The 22,510-nt window shown below is 40.7% G+C and overlaps 1 protein-coding gene across 2 annotated transcripts; it reads left to right on the plus strand.

Annotated features, from left to right (window-relative positions):
* The first annotated feature begins 224 nt into the window (after window positions 1-224).
* DDX17 (DEAD-box helicase 17) lies at window positions 225-21,391 on the plus strand. Of its 2 annotated transcripts, none has more exons than XM_036253166.1 (13): window positions 225-505; window positions 4,758-4,908; window positions 5,841-5,940; window positions 7,568-7,701; window positions 8,014-8,079; window positions 9,957-10,098; window positions 11,185-11,345; window positions 11,433-11,605; window positions 11,937-12,047; window positions 12,531-12,592; window positions 13,600-13,659; window positions 17,583-17,825; window positions 18,998-21,391. In XM_036253166.1, exons 1-13 carry the CDS (start codon window positions 456-458, stop codon window positions 19,501-19,503), a joined length of 1,959 nt encoding a protein of 652 aa, XP_036109059.1. In that variant the 5' UTR covers window positions 225-455; the 3' UTR covers window positions 19,504-21,391. The 2 variants fall into 2 exon arrangements, with proteins under 2 accessions (XP_036109059.1, XP_036109060.1); XM_036253167.1 differs by having other exon boundaries at window positions 17,583-17,819.
* The last annotated feature ends 1,119 nt before the right edge of the window (window positions 21,392-22,510 follow it).

Consider the following 22,510-nt stretch of genomic DNA (forward strand, 5'->3'; position numbering starts at 1 on the left):
AAATGCGTCCATCTTCGCAACAGACGTAAAGTGCTTCCAAGAATACCCGTAGTACTTCCGAAGCCCGGGGCCTCTTTCGACACGCTGTTTACGTAGGGTCTCCGCCGTACGTAGCGTTAAGCTGGAGCAGTCTCAGCGCCGGCCGCCATTTTGTGCAGTCGCCGGGAAGGAAGGAGACGCCTAAACCGCGGCACTGCCGGGTTTGAGCGTGGCCAAACCTACCCACTGACTTTATAACCCCGATTCTCTGTGTTTTGCTCCCGTCTCCGACGAGAGAGGCGGCGACGGTGGCGTCTGCGACGGGAGACAGCGCGTCGGAGCGAGAGAGCGCCGCGCCTGCCGCCGCCCCAACAGCGGAGGCGCCGCCGCCATCGGTCGTCACCAGACCGGAGCCGCAGGCGCTCCCGAGCCCGGCCATCCGTGCCCCGCTCCCAGATCTCTACCCATTTGGGACCATGCGCGGAGGCGGCTTTGGGGACCGGGACCGGGATCGTGACCGTGGAGGGTAAGGGGGGGCGAAGAAAGGCCTTGTGTGTGCGTGGGGGGTGGGGTGGTTGCGCCCCGAGGAGACCGCAGCCTGCGGTCTAGCGGGAAACTTGGAGCGGACTGCAGGCCTCTGAGCGACGCGCCCGACTCTGGGAAGCGAGACGACCCGGGACATAATAGCGACTTGGCCTGGGAGTCACTGACGACCTGGCGAGTGGGCGGTGGTTTGGCGGCGCCCCAGCTCCTTGCGGCGGCCGTCGTGGCGCGGGAGGGGCGGCCTGGCCGTCGCAGACTCGGCCGGGGCCTCGCCTCGCCTCCCGGCTTTCGAGCCCGGCCGATTTGGCCACCTTTTGATCTCTCCGGGCCTCGGCGTTCATCTGTGAAACACGGGTGTTCTTGTTGAGAACCGGAGATCTCGAAGTTCAGTCCAGGAAAGTCTGAACGCGAAATGGCTTCCCCTGTGTTATCTGTCTCCAGAGATAGCTGTTAACGGAACTGGAAACCTGGTCTGAAAGTGGAGGCTAAAATGACTGGCTTCTCGTTTCAAAGCCACCACTATTCGTATTTAAACAATTGGAAGGACGCGTGTTGGAATATAAAGCAACGGAATTGCCATCTAAATGGCCGTGTTTGCAAAGGGAGGGTGGTGGTGGTGGTGGTTATTGTAGTTTGGGGGGGTGGGGGTTGTGCCATGTTTCGGTCTTATCTCCTATAACTGGACTGGAGCATTAGCTTCTCGGCCTAGTTAGAAAGTTTTTGAAGTTATGTCAGGGTTACAGGGTTGGAAGGTAAGATTAAAACTGAAGTTCTCCCAGATACTGAAATTCAAATCTTAGTGTCGGCTCAAGGAGAAAGTTGCCGAAGAGATAGATCCGTGCTGATTTGGGGTGGTTTCTTTTTTGTCCTAATAGTTGCCTTTACTTTCTATTGTTCTCGGGAATTATACTTACTGCACGTAGTTTTCTTTCTGCAGTAGGTGTCCTGTTAATGTTTTCTCCAAACTTGTCTTTTGTGGTTCAAATACGTAACTATCAGATTTACTCATCACATGCACCTCGATTATCACTTAATTTACAAAATAAAAAAGGATTGTTTTGATTTATACCTTGTTGGGAAGGAACATATTTTCTCTTAGTGTTAAGTTTGGAGGGTTAAAAGTGGACTGTGTGTTTAGTGTTTCACAGTATAGCTAAACTTAGACGTGAATTTCAGTACAGCTGCTTAGGGAAAAGAATTTAACATTACCTACTAAAATTAAATGGTTCAGTATTCCTCTCTTAAGCTTTATACCCTAAACTCTGAGGCCTAGAGAAATCCTTTTGCACGTGCTCCAGTATTCATGTACACAAAGATTTTTATACCAGCATCATTGACGACAATATGAGAAAACGACATTGGATAAATTGTGAGTATTCATACAGTTAAAACACATCAGTAAAAAAAGCAACTTGTGGTAGGATAATACAAATAAGGATACCTACAGATATGGCAAGACCATAAAAAGCAAGGGAATGTTTAAAATTTGAGGTAGTTATGATGGGGGTTGTAAATTTGAAATAGGCACGTAGAGGCTACCAAGGTACAAGTAATGTTCCATTTCTTTACCATGGGGGTTTGACTTAATATTTCGTTTCATATGCTTAATAACAAAATTTGAAAAGAGAAAAATGAATTACTGATCCATATTCAGTTTATCCAATATTGACTTAGTATCAGATGACATTTTTTCAAAGCTTGAAAATTTGATTTCAAGTAAACTGACACTCAAAGTCTGTGCCTAACTTTACTATGAAAAAATTTTAATATTTTGAATTGCTACCGTTTTATCCTTAACTGTGTTACAGAGCTGAGATGGAGTATTATTTTGAAAAGGGAATGTGTGAGGTCAGTGTACATGTACAGTCCAAAATGTGCATTATTCGTTGAAACTAGCATGATTTTGCACGTTAGTGTATAAATCTTCCAAGCTGCATTTAGTGCAAAGCCAAACTGTTAATATTCAGTAAAGCATTTAATGAGTAGCATAGTATGCCAGGGTAATTAGAACACATGCTTCTTTAAAGGATGGGATGAATGTGCTAAGAAATTCTGCAAGAGTAGAAGGCTCTCTTGAATATATATTGAAATCCCTAATTATAAAGGTGGAAGACAGCATATTTATAAAGAACCCAGTGTTTCAAATTATATCAGTGTAAGATGGTATGTTTTTGATAATTAGTCAAAGCATTAGGGAGAAAGGAAAAAATGTTATTTAATAAAATAAGGACTACTTTTTCATAAGCCTTAAAAGAAACCTTACTTTGAAAAGTCTGCTTTCTCCTAGATCTTTAGTTTGTACCATTGGAATGCTGCAGCAGTATTGAAATGGCACCTTCTAAGAACCACGTAAATTTATATAAATTATACTGACAGTCTCTAAAAATTGGTCGTTGGTCATTTTTACTTTATTTGCAAGATTGTCTAGAGACTTGGCTTTTTTACCTACAGTTGTGTGGGTTGCTTCATTTACATGTGAGGGGGGAGGGGTTGGTCCAGGTGGGTTTTTGGTGGGTTCAGTATTGAGCTTTGGACCTGAGGGCATATTGAAAATATCTAAGAAATTTTATCTTTGAAATATCTATGCAATATGCTTTTCCTGTTTTGGTTCCTGATTTCTTTGGCTCAACAGTATTATAAATGAAACTGACTTGGTTCTACCTATGGAATATAGATACTCTGGTTCCAAGAAAATATCCTGCTGTCAATCTTTGTATGTTTGTATTTAGAGAAATGTCCAGCTAGGTCATTAAGCCAGAGTTTTAAGAGTGGTCTGAAATCCAAGAGATTGAGGCCCTTTAAATAGTCAGTACAGCTACTGCCTGTCAGTTATAAAGTGGAACCATCTGCAAGTTGATGTGATGGAGTGGGTTAGAATGGAAAAGGAAAGTTAAATTCAGTATAGTGTGTTCAGGATTAAGGAAATGGGATGAAAACATGCTGTAGACCATCTTAGTGTTAGGATTCTTCTAGGAGAAGGAAGGAGTACATTTCAAGTTCTGCTAGTACCATATTTGTATTCCAAATGAATTTGCCTGTTGTGGAAGATAAAGCAAAAAAAAAGACTTTAAATAATTTGAGTTTTAAAAACTTTAAGACTTATTAGTGGTTTCTCCTTTGGTAAATTTATGATTCATTAATAGTACTGCTTTCTTGGGAACAAAAAGATATAAAGTAAAGGTGGAGATGAAGAGGAAAGAAAGGTCATAAATCTTTGTTCTGACTATTCATTAGCATAAACTAAAGTTGAAGACCAGTTTACCAGCTTTTTAGGGGTCATAGTAGTTTTCCTTAGCAGATTATCAAACAAAGGGAGTGCTCATCACTGTATAAAGGGGTGTAAGGGGTCTAAGAAGCTATTCCAAGTATGGGGCCTACCTGTCGCAGTCTTACCCTTAATTTAAACTTAAACTAATGTCTTTCCTTACCTTCTTGTCTAACTATTAATTACACGAGAGTAGAGATTTCTGTTTTATTTACTTCAGGATTCTACCTGGTATCTAGTTGATACCCAGAAACAGTGGGATACTAACTTGTACTGAGTGCTTACTATACCAGATACTGTTTTAAGCACTTGTACTCATTTCATCTTTATAGCAACTTCTGAAATAGGTGATAGTATTATTTCTACTTTGTATAATAAACTGAGTGACAGAAAAGTTAAATAATTTGCTCCAAATCACACTCAGTGGCAGAATAAAAATTCAAACCTTTTTGGATTCCAGAATCTAGTGGTAATCCTCATGATATGTTAAGAATTTTTAATTTTTTACCTATTGTAACCATACTGGTAACAATATTGTTGGATAGTAAAGAAAGTATAAACTTCTTCGTATCTTCCGATAAGTAATAAAATATTCTCTTTGGAGGGAATGGTAGTATCCTAAGAGTCACATCTTTTGCATGTCTTAATGGCACCTAAGGTATATTTCTTTAACAATACTAATAGCCCTGGCCGGTTTGGCTCAGCGGTTAGAGCGTCGGCCTGTGGTCTGGAGAGACCCGGGTTCGGTTCCCGCTAAGGGCACGTACTTCGGTTGCAGTTTGCCCCCGGCCCTGGTTGGTCGTGCGGGTGGCAGCCACTCGATGTGTCCCTTCACGTCGATGTTTCTCTCACTCTCTCTCTCTTCCTCTCTCTCCCTCCCACTCTATCTGTACAAAAAATGGAAAAATATCCTTGGGTGAGGATTTAAAAAAAAAACAATACTAATAGCTAATATTTTTGATATTTCTAGATTTGGAGCAAGAGGTGGTGGTGGTCTTCCCCCGAAGAAATTTGGTAATCCTGGGGAGCGTTTACGTAAAAAGAAGTGGGATTTGAGTGAGCTCCCCAAGTTTGAGAAGAACTTCTATGTGGAACATCCAGAAGTGGCAAGGCTGACTCCAGTGAGTTGGGGGATGGGGTATTTATTTATTTACCTTTTTTATGAATAATAATGAACCAAGTAGACATAGTAGCCAGAATTTACACACATTGATGTTGCTGTTATATGTTTTGTTCTAGTGCAGTGGTACTTCCAGTGATCCTTATTGAAACTCTTAGTACTCATAAGAGGAACCAGTTTAAATGTGTACCTCATGTATTGATTGCTTGGTTCTTATATATTGGTTGTGTTTCCAACCAGTTTGTCATATCTGGTTTTAACTATATATCAGCTCATGTCTTTTCATCTGTAAAGTAAGTTAAATAAATTAAAACATTGGTATTGTGTACTCCTAGTTTTTTAACCTCATTATGATTGTTATGGACTCTACACATTGTAGTTACTTATTCAGAAGAAAGTATGGTGGAAAGAGCACTTGGTCCCCAGTTCTACCTTTTCTCCTCTTCCTAGTTTGACCTTAACATTTCTGAGTATCAGTCTTCTCCTGTGGAAAATGGAACTCTTATCGACTGCTTTATTGACTCACACAGTTGGGAGGCTCTTCACATGTTTTCCTTTCTGGAGGTGGGGGTTAATCCTCACCTGAGGATATCTTTCCCTTTTTTTTGAGAGAGAGAAAAACTGGAAGGGAGGGAGGGAGACAGACATTGCTTGGTTGCCTCCTGCATGATCCTGACTGGGCCAGGGATCGAGCCCACAACCCAAGTATCTGCCCTTGACAAGAATCAAACCCTCAGATTTTTGGTCTGTGGGCCGAGCTCTAACTACTGAGTCAAACTGACCAGAGCAGACGTTATTCCATTTTAATTTTGAATTGGAAAATTTGAATTATTTTCTATTATTATAATTGTTTGGCTGGTTTGCTACATAAAGTCTTTTGCATGTTTAAAATAACTTGTTGACTGACTTGTCTTCCTTGATTTTCGTCCATAGTATGAGGTTGATGAACTGCGCCGAAAGAAGGAGATTACAGTGAGAGGGGGAGATGTTTGTCCCAAACCTGTGTTTGCCTTCCATCATGCTAACTTCCCACGTAAGTGTTCTCTCTGGGACCTTCATTGTTAATTTGGATGGAATGGTAAAAGGGCAAAAGAGTTAAAGTTTTTGAACAATACTCAGGATTTTGTTGAATACCCAAGTAGAATACCTGTCCCTAAGGTAACTGTTATGTAAATTTAAAAAACAAAACTTTTTTTTTTTATCCTCACCCGAGGACATTTTTCCATTTTTTGTTCAGATAGAGCGGGAGGGAGAGAGAGGAAGAGGGAGAGAGAGAGAAACATCGATGTGAAGGGACACATCGAGTGGCTGCCACCCGCACGACCAACCAGGGCTGGGGACAAACTGCAACCGAGGTACGTGCCCTTAGCGGGAACCAAACCTGGGTTTCTCAGTACCATACGCCGACGCTCCAACCGCTGCGCCAAACCGGCCAGGGCAACAAAACATTTTTTTAACCTACTCGAAGCTAGAAGTAAATAATGTATTGTTGTGTAAGAGAGCTTTTTTTTTTAATGCTGATGTCATCTGATTTAGAGCTTTTGAGAGTTTCCTCTTGAGGGCAGTGATTTTCAACCTTTTTAATCTCATGGCACACAAACTATTTTTTTAATTCTGTGGCACACCAAAAACTGTATTTTTTTGCCAAGTTGACCAAAAAAATGAGCATAATTTTTATTTATTCACACTAAGTGGCTATTGTTGTGTTAGCTGTTATCTTTTTTTTTTTTTTTTTTACTTGAACAATCTAAGGGAAAAGAGATTAATGCCCCTGACTAAATAGTCAGGTATTGCATGTTTTAAAAATTCATGCTGGCCCTGGCCAGTTTTGCTCAGTGGTTAGAGCTTTGGCCTGCGGTCCAGAGAGACCCAGGTTCGGTTCCCGCTAAGGGTACGTACCTTGGTTGCAGTTTGTCCCCTGCCCTGGTTGGGTTGTGCGGGTGCCAACCACTCAGTGTGTCCCTTTCACATCGATGTTTCTCTCCCTCCCTCCCACTCTTTCTGAACAAAAAATGAAAAAAAAAGTCCTCGTGTGAGGATTAAAAAAAAATTTTTTGCTGCACTCCAATTGAAAATCACTGCCCTAGGGGTTTTGCCTCTACCTTATAGAAAACAACAGAATGGAATTGCTTTCTATCTGGATATAATTTGAATTTGGCAAACAATAAGTGACTACCATGTGCCAGTGCCCTGTTTGATAACTTGAGGGTTGTGGTTTTCAGGTTCTTTTTTAATTCTCACCGTAGGATATTTTTCTATTTATCCTCAGATAGAGTGGGGAGGGGCGGGGGCGAGAGAGAAACATCGATATGAGAGGTGGACATCGATTGGTTGCCTCCCACACAACGCTGACCAGGGCGGGAGAGAACTGCAGCCGAGGTACGTACCCTTGACTGGGATTGAACCTGAGACTCTGGTCCACAGGCCAATGCTCTAACCGCTGAGCAATACTGGCCAGGGCAAGGGTAAACAGCTGTGGCAGCAGCCCTCTGAGAGGTAGTAGTCAGCAGGTCAGAGGTTTTAGTAATTCAAGAAAAAAACCTATACTTTTCATGGAGAGAAGTAAAGCTGGGTAAATCTTGCTGGGAACATTTTTTATCTTTTTTTTTTGGCTGTGTTCTTAGTTTTACTTAAAAGGAATGATATTTATTCTCTTACAGAATACGTAATGGATGTGTTGATGGATCAGCACTTCACAGAACCAACTCCGATTCAGTGCCAGGGATTTCCATTGGCTCTTAGTGGCCGGGATATGGTGGGCATTGCTCAGACTGGCTCTGGGAAGACATTGGCGGTACGTACCAGCATAGGAAGATTTTTAACATCGTGCTAACTTATTTTGTTATTCTAATTATCTATCTGTATTTCTCAGTTCTTTATAAAACTTTAATTCATATTGTGAAAAGTAATGTTTTGGCTTATATTAGCTATATGAAATAATAGATGGACGCATTTTATATTTAAGTTTATGTTGCACATATTTGTCACAGTTGTGAATACTGTTTTCACTTTCCCAGTTAGGCATTATCAATTACTGTGATAATTTAGAACTGTTAAGATAGTGGCTTAATTTCTTATAAGATTGTCATTCTTTTTTTCCCCTCAGTATTTGCTGCCTGCAATTGTTCATATTAACCGCCAGCCATACTTGGAAAGGGGAGATGGTCCCATCGTAAGTGTGTTTCAGTTTGCTTATAATTCTAAGAATAACTGCAATTTAATGATTATTGTGTTTTAGGCACTGTGCTTTTCATACTTTTTCAGATTTCATTCTCAACCCTGTTCTCCATATCTGGAAAGTGATATTATTCCCATCTTACTGATAAATTTTAGGCAGTGCAATTAAATGACTTGCCCAAGATCATACAGCTACTAAATAACTGAGCTTGAATTTGAATAAGTATTACTCTTACTCACTATGCATACTACTTTCATACATAGGCATCAATTCAAGTGCAGTTCTTTTTTTTGTTTGTTTGTTTTTTGTTTTATCCTCACCCGAGGACACCTTTCGATATTTTGTTCAGATAGAGTGAGAGGGAGAGAGAGAGAGAGAGAAACATCGATGTGAAAGCGACACATTGAGTGGTTGCCACCCACACGAACCAACCAGGGCTGGGGACAAACTGCAACCAAGGTACGTGCCCTTAGCGGGAACCAAACCCAGGTCTCTCCGGACCGCAGGCCAACGCTCTAACCACTGAGCCAAACCGGCCAGGGCCAAGTGCAGTTCTTAATTGCTCAGTGATTTTGGTACAGAAGAGGTATGAAGTGAGGTCCCTGCTCTGTGAATTTAAGGCAGGTTTGGAATGTATGTTTTTTGTGTGTAAGTAATACTTTCATAAATATTTATAAGGCAGCATGTTTTTTTTTTGTTTTGATTATTTGTATTCTTTCCTGTAAGATTTGAGTAGTGGTCTTTAAACATTTGAATGTACATTTGTATCTTTTTTAATTGAGGTTACACTTGCTATATTAGTAGATATGTACGTTGTTATAGTATGTCTCAATATTCACACAAAAATAATGCATTGCTTTGCATTGTATAATACGTAATACATTAGCTTTATTATCATTAGCTAGTATCTGATGGGTCAGTAAAGAGAGCAAGGTTCATTGCTAACAGCGTATATACCTATTTCAGACTGTCCTAATTTTGAATTACTTTGGCCAATTAGTCAGATTATCTGTCAGTTGTGGTTTTTGCCTACTGTCTGGCTGAGAGCTTAAACTAGAAGTCAGAAAAGAGTCAGCTCCATTTTCTTTTTTTTTTTGGTACAGATAGAGTGGGAGGGAGAGAGAGGAAGAGACAGAGAGAGAAACATCGATGTGAAGGGACACATCGAGTGGCTGCCACCGCACGACCAACCAGGGCCGAGGACAAACTGCAACCGAAGTACGTGCCCCTATCGGGAACCGAACCCGGCTCTCTCTGGACCGCAGGCCAATGCTCTAACCACTGAGCCAAACCGGCCAGGGCTCCATTTTCTTATTCATCTGTTTCTTTTTAATGTTTTTTTTTATCCTTACCTGAGGACATTTTTTCATTTTTTGTTCAGATAGAGTGGGAGGGAGAGAGAAACATCGATGTGAAAGGGACACATTGAGTGGCTGCCTCCCACACGACCCAACCAGGGCTGGGGACAAACTGCAACCGAGGTATGTGCCCTTAGCCGGAACCAAACCCTGGTCTCTCTGGACCGCAGGCTGGCGCTCTAACTGCTGAGCCAAACAGGTCAGGGCTTATTCATCTGTTTCTTAACTAATATTTAATGATTTGTTGCAGGAATATTTTAAAATCATTTGTTCATTTTGTGGGAGTTCTTTAAAACTAGGTAATACAATGTGTCAAAAGTAAACCATCATTCCAAGTGCTAAATATTCTCATTTTTGCCACATTCCAATGCACTGTCTCTTATATATCTACATTCCCAACCTCCCACCCTATTACATACTTTGAAGGTACCAAATTAAACAGTAGAAAAATAATTAGCTAGCCTTTTGTACTTTTCTTATAACTTGAGACGTTTGTTTGCTTATTTGTTTCAGTGTCTAGTTCTGGCTCCTACCAGAGAGCTTGCCCAGCAGGTACAACAGGTGGCTGATGACTATGGCAAATGTTCAAGATTGAAGAGTACTTGCATTTATGGAGGTGCTCCTAAAGGTCCACAGATTCGAGACTTGGAGCGAGGTAATTTTTAAAAATTAGCGTATGCAGGTTATTAATTTACCTCATGTTGCCGATTTCTATGAATGAAATACAAGAGGGAGATAGTGGGTTCTTGTGAAAAAAAAATTCAGTATTTTAGCAGCTTAAATTTTTCTCAGGTGTGCCCTGGCCGGTGTGGCATAGTGATGAGAGTATTAGCCCAAGCACCAAAAGGTTGTGGGTTCGATTCCCGGTCAAGGGAACATACCTGGGTTGCAGGTTTGATCCCTGGTCTGGTTAGGTCGCGTGGCAGAGGCAACCAATGTGTCTCTCACATCTATGTTTCTCTCTCTCACCCCCCTCCCTTCCTCCCATCAACTCTCTAAAAATTAGTGGAAAAAATATCCTCGGGTAAGGATTAACCAAAAAATTTTTCCTCAGTTATGGTTAAAATACTGTTTTGAGAAAGTTCAACACAGCAAGAACTTAACACTGGGAAGATATGATTATGTATAAATTCTCCTTAGTCATGCTTTTCCAAATAGGTGTTAAAATGTAGCTAGTTCTCTGAAGCATGGAGTACAACTACCAGAGCCAGTGCTTCTTAGTTTGTGGAGGCTTGGACAGTGTGTAAAGATTCTTGCCCTGGCCAGTTTGGCTCAGTAGTTAGAGCGTTGGCCTGCAGACCAGAATCGCGGGTTTGATTCCAGTCAAGGGCACATACCTCGGTTGCTGTTCGTCCCTGGCACTGGTCAGGTTCATGCGGGAGGCAACCAGTTAATGTGTCCTCTCGCGTCAATGTTTCTCTCTTTTTCTCCCCTTCTCTCCCACTGTATCTGAAGGTAAATGGAAAAATATCCTCGGGTGAGGAGTTAAAATATATATATATACACATATATATTATTATATATATTATTATTAATTTTTGCCCTGGCCAGGTGGCTCGGTTGGAGCATTGTCCCGTACACCAAAAGGTTTCGGGTTTGATCCCTGGTTTGGGCAAGTATAGGAGGCAACCAAGCTCTCTTGCTCTCCCTCCCTCCCTTCCCTCTCTAAAAATCAATTTTTAAAAAACGGTGAGGATTCAAAAAAAAATTTTAGTTGCTAATATTTGGTTTTGTTTTACAGGTGTTGAGATCTGTATAGCTACTCCTGGACGCCTGATAGACTTCCTGGAGTCAGGAAAGACAAATCTTCGCCGATGTACTTACCTTGTACTGGATGAGGCTGACAGAATGCTTGATATGGGTTTTGAACCCCAGATCCGTAAAATTGTTGACCAAATCAGGGTGTGTAAAGCTGGTACTACGCTCTATTTATACCCTTTGCCTGTCGCAGTTCCTTAGTCTAAAAGAGAACCTTTCCTTTCTTTACAGCCTGATAGGCAGACATTGATGTGGAGCGCAACCTGGCCAAAAGAAGTAAGACAGCTTGCAGAGGACTTCCTTCGTGATTACACCCAGATCAATGTAGGCAATCTGGAGTTGAGTGCCAACCACAACATCCTCCAGATTGTGGATGTCTGCATGGAAAGTGAAAAAGACCACAAGTATGACTGATTTCACTGTTTTGATAATGCTGCTAAACCTTACTTTAATAATCCTCCAAAATTAAAGCATTAGAGAAACTATTTTTGAGGTCTGAAAACACTAGAAATGTTGCTACCTTTCCAGCAATCCATCCTTCATATCATTTGTCAGAGCATTGTGGTTAAACGCAAAGGATTCTGGATCCTTGGATTTAAATCCCAGCTCTGATAATTACTAGCTGTATGGAAAGTAATATGAAAAGAACGTGGGGGGTTCATGTTGCAGACAGCTTCTGCATAATGTGTAGGTAGGTCTCCTAAATGACTGCATTGTTGCTGATCTTGTTTTCAGATTGATCCAACTCATGGAGGAAATAATGGCTGAAAAGGAAAATAAGACAATAATATTTGTAGAGACAAAGAGACGCTGTGATGACCTCACTCGAAGGATGCGCAGAGATGGGTGAGTGAAGCACCAAGGTAATAGAGTATTGTGAATGTTATATAATACTTTAATAATGCCTAACTAATGCCTTTGCTCTTTATTTTCTTTTCCTTACCTGAAGATATTTTTCTATTTATTTTCAGATAGAATGGGAGGGAGTGGGGAGAGAGATAGAGAAACATCAATATGAGAGAGACACATCCACTGGTTGCCTCCTACACAATCCCCACCAGGGCTGGGGACGAACAACAACTGGGACACATGCCCTTGACCGGAATCGAACCCACGACTCATTAGTCTGTGGACGACGCTCTAACAACTGAGCCAAACCGGCCAGGGCAATCAATGCCTTTGTCCTTTAAATGGACACAGTCATCTATTTATGTAGTCAGTAACAAACCTGCATAATTCCATATGGTTGCACTTCTTTTTAAAGCTTAGTTTTCCTCCCTTAGTTTTTTTTTAAGATTTCTAAAATATTGGTCACTTTTCTTCTGACAGTTGGCCAGCTATGTGTATCCATGGAGATAAGAGTCAACCAGAAAGAGATTGGGTACTTAATGGTGAGTTCAAAACTAAGCATTGTTCATAATCTGTTTCAGGGATTGACATATGTTTTGTAAAAGGACCAGGTAGTAAATATTTTAAGTTTTTCGGACCTTTTGTTGATTTGTGTCACAACTGTTCAATTCTTCTGTGGTAGCACAAAAAATGGTCATAGACAATATGTAGAAATGGTTTGGCTGTGTTCCATCAAGTCTTTATTTGCAAAAATGGGCATTGTGCCAGATTTGACTTGCAGGCTAGAGTTTGCCTGGCATTACTCTAGTTAATGGAACATTGAGGGTGATTTTGGCATATCTCTGCTGTCCTTTAAGGTCAGTAATGCTGGTTCTTCACATTTTTTCACAACTTATGCCACTCTTTATGTAAGAAGTTCTTGTTTATAGATATCTTTGTCAGCCCAGAAGCTTTCCAAACCTCTTATTTTGGGGATTTTTATGGAGGCTTTACTATGTAGGCATGATTGATCATTAACTCAATTGATAGCTCCTCTTTTCTTCTCCAAGGCTAGGTTGGGATGGGGCTCAAAGTTCGAAGCTTATAATCATGGCCTTGATTTTGGTTTTTTTTTTTTTTTTTTGACCAGCCCTTATTGGAGGTAACTTTTTGTCTATTGCCTCCCTGATTTCTCTGCTAAAAGAGAATATAATGAAGATTTACTATTTCCCTTAAATTTAAAAGACCTTGGCATGTTCTGGGGTAGGAAGAGATTAACCGAGTAACTTATATGCATATATGCAGAACCAATATATAAAACAGTACAGTAAAGGGGAGGTGGTTAGTGGGGAGGAGGGTATAAAGGGGGGGGGGGCTACATCTGTAATTAAAAATATTAATTAAAAATAAAATAAAAGACCTTGGCATGTTCTGAAACCATTACTTGAAATTTTACTGTGGTGTGGTAAAGGCCATATAGTTAGGAATGTTTACTTGGTCATTTTGTAAAAGACATTACCTAGCCTTGAGTGTATACCTTGGTTTTCATAGTATCATTCTTACTTTGCAGAGTTCCGTTCTGGAAAGGCTCCCATCCTCATTGCCACAGATGTAGCCTCCCGTGGGCTAGGTTTGTATAGATAGGTGTCTCTGTCAATGGTATATGTATCTTTTGGTTTAAAGATTTGTTTGTCATTTCAAATTAGAGTTGTATTTATGTGTGTTTAGATAAATACTTAAAGAGAAGAATATAAAGCGTGTTTTTTTGTTTTTGTTTTTTAACCCCCCCCTCCACACTATTTTTTTAACCTTGGCGTTTTTTGGTTTTGTTTTATATTTTGTTTTCAAAGTCTTCCTGCTCCTAACAAACAGACTTTGGTCTACAGCAAGGCCTAGGCATGACTATTCATACAGTCAGAGGGAGAGGAGACATTTAGTTAAGCAGCTCAACTTCTGTTATCTGGCTGGATAGAATGAGCCTGATTGCACCTAGCTGTTAGAAGCTAGTTTTTTGTTCCTCTTTTCCTTATACCAATTTTTCTGTGCTATATATAGAGAGAGGTCCAATTCCATGAATCCTAACACAATATATTCTTGGAATTTAATAAGCCTGTAAACACGATATCATTCCGAATGAAATCTGCCTTGCCACCTTTATTTACTGAAGTAAAATTATCATGGATACTCATTCATCCCCTCCTCCTACCCGTATTCATATCATCGAAGTGCTGTCTTCCAGTTTAAGATCTTACTTTGAGGCTGGTAGTATTCTGGAGTTTTCAGCTTCTTATGATTTAGGATATACAGCGATATTTTGTGGTACTGTAGCCTATTCTGAGCTTAAACAGGGATAACTCAGAACTTTTCTGTTAAAAAAGATATTTCTGTCACAAAGATATCTTTAAATTATTGACAGGTGCTTAATTTCTTGCCCAGTAAGGTGAGAAATACCATATTCCCTTATAATACTTAACATAAAGTGAATAACTATTCAGAATACTGGACTACAAAAGTAATGAAGACTATATACATTGCACTCATCATTCCCTCCTTCAGAGGTGGTGACTTGCAGCCATGACTGAAAATTGTCTCTGCCCTCTGACGTCATGTCTGGATCTGTGCAGTTAGAACTTGGGCCTGTTGGGAGAAGAGACTGAGGCCTGAAAGCAGTTTACATAAAGGCTTTCAGTAACGGTGGTTTTTAAACAGGCTTGCTATGTGCTGGTAGCTTCTTTGTGCATCTTGCCTAGACAATTAAAAATATTTGTTCCATGGCCCCCTGCATTTCTAAACCAAATCAATTGGCTACCATTAGAATAATTTAAGACTCTTCATCCCACCCCCCACTCATCCAAGTGCGGGGAGAGGGAAGATACCCGAGTCTGTTTCTTGTTACTCAACATCAGTGCTTGTTCTGGGCCCCTTTGTTTGCTGCCTTGTAAAAATCAAAAGGAGGGGGAAAACCCACCAAAATGGCAGAATGCTGACCAAGGTCCTACAAGATCCTGGAAAGTGAAGGCTTCTACCTCATAGACAGGGGTGCAATTTTCAGCTGAGTCACCAGGCCATTTTTCACTTCCTGTCGAGCGATGGCCTCTTAAATGTTCCCTTCAGGTAAGTTCTTTGATTCCCATAATGTTATAATAGTCATCCTCAGGAAATCACTATTACTCCCTTTCCACTGGGATATTTTTGATTTTTCCATTTTTTGTTTAAACTACATGCTGTTAAGCTAAAAAGTATTGAATTTATTTTGTTTTGTTTTTTAACAGAAGCTTTGATATCAGCTGCAGATCACTCAGTACATGGCTGAGGCAAATCTACATTGTCCTGAAGCAGCTCTAGATGAGCCTATTGGCTAGTCTGTCCCTCCCAATTAGTGATTGGAGTTTCAGGCCATGTTACAGGGCATGTCAGACAAAAAGTTGTTACCTAGGCAACTGGCCAGAACATTAACTTTTCAATTTCTCACCCTGCTACAGCATCTTCTCTAAAGGCAGCAAGATAATATTGTGGCCGTGCACAAATAACATCAGGGCAGGCTTGACTGGAGAAAATCAAATTCTGCGATTGCTCTTTCGTGTCCTCAGCCAGCTCTGTGCACGCACAGGGCACCTTTCTAGTATGAAGAACTTGCACCATGTCTGCCCCCTATTGAACCCTTCCAGAAATACTCCCAAGTATTAGTATCTGAACTGTTGACTTCAGTCCCCAGTGCTTTCTGCTAGGAAAGCACACGTCTGGACATCCAGTGCAGTAACTCAGCTTTCTCTGCTGCCCATGGTCATACACGATGGGATTGACTAAGGAGCATTATCCTATCTCTGAAGATGTGATCATGGAGCATAATTTCCCATCCCCCACCTCACATCCATCCTGGCCCTGTAAATTTTTGTTTTTCCTTTATTGCATCAACGACCCTAGCCGGAGACTCACGCTGCCCCCTGTGATGACTGCCTTCTCGTCTTTCTGGTGTGATTTCAGGACTTTAGGGGTCAGTACAGACTGAGGAGCCTTTATTGTAATAAGAAACAGACATAATGCCCCTTTCTTCGTAGGCCCTTTAACAATAGCTGATTTTTTTTTTTTTTTTTTTAATCATCACCCCTTTCCCCCTGAAATTAATCCAGTCTGGGCAATAGATGCAGTCTGACCCTTTGGATGTAACTTACATTTTTTTATTAATTATTTTTTTCTACAATCACCCCAATTATCCTTGGGGGAGGCGTTGGAGGACCTGAAATTTTTACCCGAACCCAGGTTCTCCGGCGCTTGGCAACCAAATGGGGCTACAGAGAAGCATCTAAGCCAGTTCACAGAGCGAGCGTGTGTGGGGACTTCTCACTGCCATGGACCCTTGATGCATGCTCCCCGCGCTCCAGTGGTCCCGTGTCAGAAGGCGGAGTTTTCGAAAGGAGGCCGCCAAAAATAAAAGGCAAAGAGACGGGATCGGCTGCAGCGGTTTCCCAAAGGAGGAGGGAGTGTGCATCGGTCTGGTAACAAACAGAGAATGTTTTTTAATTATTTATATCACAAAAATCTGTGTTTTATCTAGGATATTTTCTGGATATTCTTTGTAAAATGCAGATTTTTTCCACAAAACATTAGGATTCTTTGTTATATTCTTAAATTTGTTTGTTTAAGTAGGTAAAAAAGATACATTTAGTTGAAAGCATTACACTAACATTTACATACTTGAAGCATTAGGAAGTTATTCAACCCAATTCCCAGCAGTGGATAGAACATTAAACTTGTGTCTCAAGGTTTCATGTTTTTTTCCCACACTCTTTGGCTATTTAATTTCCCAGGTTATATAGACAATCTTTGATCATTGAAGCAAGTACTGAGTTAAAATAACCTTGAGTTGAGCAAAAATCTTCATTTGGCAGAGCTGGGCTTGGTAGTACAGTGAAATTTTAGTGTAATGTGCTCTTGTAACTGAAAGGGGAAAGATAATTTGGATGTTTCTGCAAAGGAAACTAGATGTGTACTTGGGCTCTGGTTGGTTTTTTAAAATATAAGAGCAAAAAATTAAATGTGTTAATTAAGTCTCCTTGAAATGTAGTAATAAAGTATATGGGGTTTCTTTTTTCATTTTGCTCTGTGACTGGTTTAAAGGTAAGTTTGTTATATTTCTGGTAGATTTTTGCCAGGCTTCTCCCAACAGAGTAGAAGTAATTTGGCTTTACAACTTAATGGTGGTACCCCTTCATTCCACTTTTGAAAAGGATAGATCTGGAATTTGGTGTAGCTCCTGTCAGTATATTGGTTAAAATACAGAAGAGGCAGGAGTTTGGATGGTTGGATGGGATTCCTTAGGATTTTACAGCTGATAAAGATGCCACTTCCTATGCATGTCCCAAGAATCATTAATCCTCTTTTACTCTGTTGGGATGAGTCTTTTTTCGTTTCTGTTCAGAGTGGTTACTAACTTAATCTTATTTCCTCTTGCTGTCATCTGCATTTGTGCTATCCACCTGTTGTTGGCATGTCCTTTACCTTCTCTTTCCCTGCCACGTCAACCTACACATTGACTCATCGTTGGCTTGGAAGATGTGGAAGATGTCAAGTTTGTGATCAACTATGACTATCCAAACAGCTCAGAGGATTATGTGCACCGCATTGGCCGAACAGCGCGTAGCACCAACAAGGGCACTGCCTACACCTTCTTCACCCCAGGAAACCTCAAGCAGGCCAGAGAGTTGATCAAAGTGCTGGAAGAAGCTAATCAGGCTATCAATCCAAAACTGATGCAGCTGGTGGACCACAGAGGAGGCGGCGGAGGAGGGGGTAAGGGTAAGTCCTGGAGTTTTCCAGGTACTGCCAAGGTATCTTTTTGTATTCATTGTGCCTTGTTTTTTAAATTCTGTGAAGGCTTTAAGTATGTTGCTTAATAAAGGACGGTGCTTAATAGTTTTCATATTGTCTTCTGAGTAAGACATTGTGATTGTGTCCTACTTTCGCAGCATGTTATTTCTATAGATAATATAAAACTGACCTTTGCATTTTGAAGTACATGGTGCATGTTCAAAATTAAACTGAATTATGGTTACTTTAATACCTAGTTTTACACCATTTTATGGTGGTAGAACAGGCATAGCTATAGGATCTAAAAATTAGTTGCAAAATATACTAGGATCTGCACCTCCTGAACACCATTTTGGTATTTTTTTCCCAACTTAACTGCATACATGTTTAAGCTCTACATTGGAATTACCCGAGAGGTTTTATATATATAGTTTTTTGAGTTTAGAATTGAGCTAGGAACCTGAAATTCTTTCCTAAAGCTTTCTTTTTATTTTTATTTTTTTTATCCTCACCTGAGGACATTTTTCTATTTTTTGTTCAGGTAGAGTGGGAGGGTGGGAGAGGAAGAGAGAGAGAAACATCGATGTGAAAGGGACACATCGAGTGGCTGCCACCCGCACGACCAACCAGGGCCGGGGACAAACTGCAACCGAGGTACATGCCCTTAGCGGGAACCGAACCCGGGTCTCTCGGGACCGCAGGCCGATGCTCTAACCGCTGAGCCAAACCGGCCAGGGCTCCTAAAGCTTTCTTAAAGAATCAGATGATTCTGATACAGTTAGGATCACAAAGCAACCCTTCAGAACCACTGTGCACTGGTAGAGGATCCCTCCTTCATGGTGGTATGAGCTTAGATGCTTGCCTTTTTTTTTTTTGACCTATGGTTAAGTCATATACCTCTTTGCCATTGTTCCTACATTTTTAAGATTGTGTTTCTTGGTAAAGACGGGTTTTAAATGGATAAGAAGTTGAATATCCTTTATGTTTATCATCCTTTTGAATATGTTTCATTAATGATTTAAATTATGGCCAGATTTGGAAGCTGGGCTAGCTAAAGATCAAGAACAAATGTTGAATACTTTTGTACCTAGTGGTAGGTTTACATGTGAATATGATTGCATCCTAAGTCTGGCATTAAAAATTCATTGTATCCTTATCAGGTGGTCGTTCTCGATACCGGACCACTTCTTCAGCCAACAATCCCAATCTGATGTATCAGGATGAGTGTGACCGGAGGCTTCGAGGAGTCAAGGATGGTGGCCGGAGAGACTCTGCAAGCTATCGGGATCGTAGTGAAACCGATAGAGCTGGTTATGCTAATGGCAGTGGCTATGGAAGTCCAAATTCTGCCTTTGGAGCACAAGCAGGCCAATACACTTATGGTCAAGGCACCTATGGTGCAGCTGCTTATGGTACCAGTGGCTATACAGCCCAGGAATATGGTGCTGGCACTTACGGGGCTAGTAGCACCGCCTCAACTGGGAGAAGTTCACAGAGCTCTAGCCAGCAGTTTAGTGGGATAGGCCGGTCTGGGCAGCAGCCACAGCCACTGATGTCACAACAGTTTGCACAGCCTCCCGGAGCTACTAGTATGATAGGTTACATGGGGCAGACTGCCTATCAATACCCCCCTCCTCCTCCTCCCCCTCCCCCTTCACGTAAATGAAACCACTCAAGTGGTAGTGACTTGTGCAGACTTACTACATTTAAAGGAACGCTGTCTTTCCCTTTTTTTGTTCTGTTCCCCTTCTCTTTTTTATTTTCCCCCAACCATTGTGATTTGTCTTTTATGCAGATTAGTTAGAATTCACTGCCAGGTTTCTTCTGCCCGCCAAATTGATCCAGTCTGTAATAATAGATTTTGTAAAGAAAAATATATATAATATAGCCGACTGGAAGAGAATTTTTCCCCCCAACTTCTTTGCATGTTGAGGATATTTGAGCTATTTTTCATCTTAAAAGAAAAAGCAAGGTATTTGGCCCTTTCGTGGGAGCCCTTTTTGTTGTCCTGAGTTGGGGGTGGGTGGGGAGGGTAAAGGGTTGAATTCTGCAGAAGAAGATGGCATCTGTGCTTTAAACTGCTCTCAATACTGAGTTAGAAAACCAAGAGGGAATTCCCTGCACATTTTCCATAATGCTTTTTAATGTTTCCCAAGCTGGAACAGGGTTCCTCAGGCCTGATGAGTTTTTAAGACAGTGCTTTGCCATTGTCATTTTGGCTGATTGCTTTTTAAGTGCATTCACAGTTTTCAAAAAATTCCTGATTGGTTTTTTCTCCCTTACTCTCTGCCCTCCCCCTTCCCAGTGACTAAAAAATAATCATTTTAGTGTCATGTTAGAAATTGAATTGCCAAGTCTGAGTATTTTAAGTATATCTTTTAAAGTAAAAGCCCCAAGTGTTTATTTCAGTGGTTAAATGTAGCATCTCAGCATCTGGGTGGAAGCTGCCTATTTTCTTCCCCATGTAAACAGGGACCATCTGTGAAATTCATTTTTCAACCAGGCAGCTGCTGTGAGCAAAGTGAACGTAAATGCTCACTGAAAATTTACTTTATTAACCAGTTAAGTATGCATTCACCTGCAGTATAAAAACCACTTTTAATTATAAACAATATACTCAATGGGCAAATTTTTTTTTTATTATTAATTCTGTAGTACTAGGAAAAAAGCAACTCTTTGTCAGCTTCTCAGCCCTTTTGGCCAAGTTATCTTGAATGAAGAATCTTAAGGGTTTGTTAAGAAAGACCTCTTACTCTCTTCATACTCTGTTTTCTGCAGTGCTTTATAACAGCTTTTGGATGCAAATTTTCCTTGGCATCCTTTGCACTCAGCTTTTTACAGGTAGGTAGTGCCTAAGAAAAGTTACAGAGGACTAAAGTGTAAGTCTTTTTACTTTTCTTCCATCTGAAGGTAGGTGAGTTTGTCCCCTTCATAGTAATGTTGACTGTTTTATTGAGACTATAACAGGCCTGGGAAGAGTCTTCTGCTCTTGTGTTCACTGTAACAGGACAGGGAGATCAGACAGCCTCAGAAACCTCTTCCATATCTAAGTGTGAGTCTTAGTATTGGATGCTGTCACCAGTATTGTTCATTCACAATGTACTTAAAGGGGAAGGATCCACTGCATTCTTTGGCTGGGGTCTGAGTGCTTGCTGGTTTGTAAGATCAGATATCTAAATACTTGAGGTTTTTTATTTTCCTTTTGAAATTCTTAAGGGAGAGAGAAAGGATTGTTTCTAAGGGGTCCTAAAAGTATGATTGAATATGCAACATACAGCAGGTAGGTTGTCAGCGTAAGTTAAAATATATGCATGTGAGAACTTTGACATCTCCCCCATCTTGCCCCCCCTCCCCCCACACACACACCACTTCCTTAACTTTTTTTCCTCTTATATAAGTTGAGGCCAAAAGAGGATAGTAGGCATGGACAAACATGGCAGAAAGTGCTCTGTGCTTTTAAACCAAAGTGTTCTTCTCCCACTACCATCCCCCAATTTTTTTAAGCACTGACCAGTCCATTGTAGACATTTCTACACCAAAATTCTGATTTGTTTTTTTTTTAAACAGGTGCCACCAGAGGGGCTGTCTTACTCACTTGCAGGTTTGAGAAGCATCCCTTTTTAGGAATGGTCTCTGGGCAAGCAAGCAATAGTTTACTGCTTGCCTCCCTTTTTTCCACCAGGGTTGTTGTAATCATCAGAATAACAGCATGTTCCAAATCTCTGAAGCTATTGTAGTTCTGAGCACAGCTGGAACTTGGCAGAGTTTTTTCTGTAGGTTTAGAGTAAATTTTCTGCTTCCATGTCTGTTGCTCATAATTCAGGTTCTGCCTTCTGCTTCAGAAACAAGCAGACAAGATCTTATTTGATGCTAGGTATTTCAGTCATGGTTAAAACTCACTTAGGGAAAGGATTTCAATATTAAGCTATGGGGCTGCTTCTCCCCAATCCCTCTTAAGTCATTATGTGGACTTCTCTCATCTAAAAGGTTGGTGGCTTTTGCTTGGGATCAGTGCTCTATTCACGTCCTTGCTGGTCTCTGAACACATTCCTGTTGCATTAAGACTTGAAAAATTTGTAGATGTGTGATGTTCAGGCACAGGATGCTAAGAGCTATGTTACTATTCTTAGTTTGTAAATTGTCCTTTTGATACCATCTTGTTTTCTTTTGTAGGTATAAATAAACACTGTTGACAATAAGGTGTGAACTTTTTATTACATAAAAATTCCAAATATAGTCTTGTGGTAGACCTCTTAGAGTTTTTATTTGCTTTAAGACCAGGGTTGGGGCTGTTGGAAATTGCCTTATTTAGCACCTAGAAATGTGAAGGGGAGGTGGGATTGACTGGTGTTGCAAAAACTTGAATTACAAAGCAGTAAAACAAGACCTAGTAGGTAAAGGCTTGGGTCTGTTTCCTCAGTAAAATGGTCGTCATGCTAATGGTACTGACCTAGGATTGTTACTTGTATCAGTACTGAGTGTGAAACGACTGAGCCACAGTAAGACTTGAGTTAATTTTAAAGGTGAGGTGTGATTAAGTCTTACCAAAGCTTGTAAATATGGTTCACCTTGTATTCGGAAGGAAAACCTTCCAGATTGGTATAGCCTTCCTTAGCATGAGTCTCAACACTAGGGCCTTAGAGAACAGTAGTTTATTTGACCCATTCATGAGT

This window comes from Molossus molossus, unplaced genomic scaffold (assembly GCF_014108415.1).
Source record: "Molossus molossus isolate mMolMol1 unplaced genomic scaffold, mMolMol1.p scaffold_m16_p_10, whole genome shotgun sequence".
Classification (NCBI taxonomy): domain Eukaryota; kingdom Metazoa; phylum Chordata; class Mammalia; order Chiroptera; family Molossidae; genus Molossus; species Molossus molossus.

Excerpts from the sequence above, each read along its gene's own strand:
- DDX17 (XM_036253166.1), top strand. The coding sequence starts at position 456 with ATGCGCGGAGGCGGCTTTGGGGACCGGGACCGGGATCGTGACCGTGGA. Across the intron at positions 7,702-8,013 it reads GCTCTGGGAAGACATTGGCG|TATTTGCTGCCTGCAATTGT; the intron begins GTACGTACCAGC and ends TTTTCCCCTCAG. Across the intron at positions 10,099-11,184 it reads GATTCGAGACTTGGAGCGAG|GTGTTGAGATCTGTATAGCT; the intron begins GTAATTTTTAAA and ends TTTGTTTTACAG.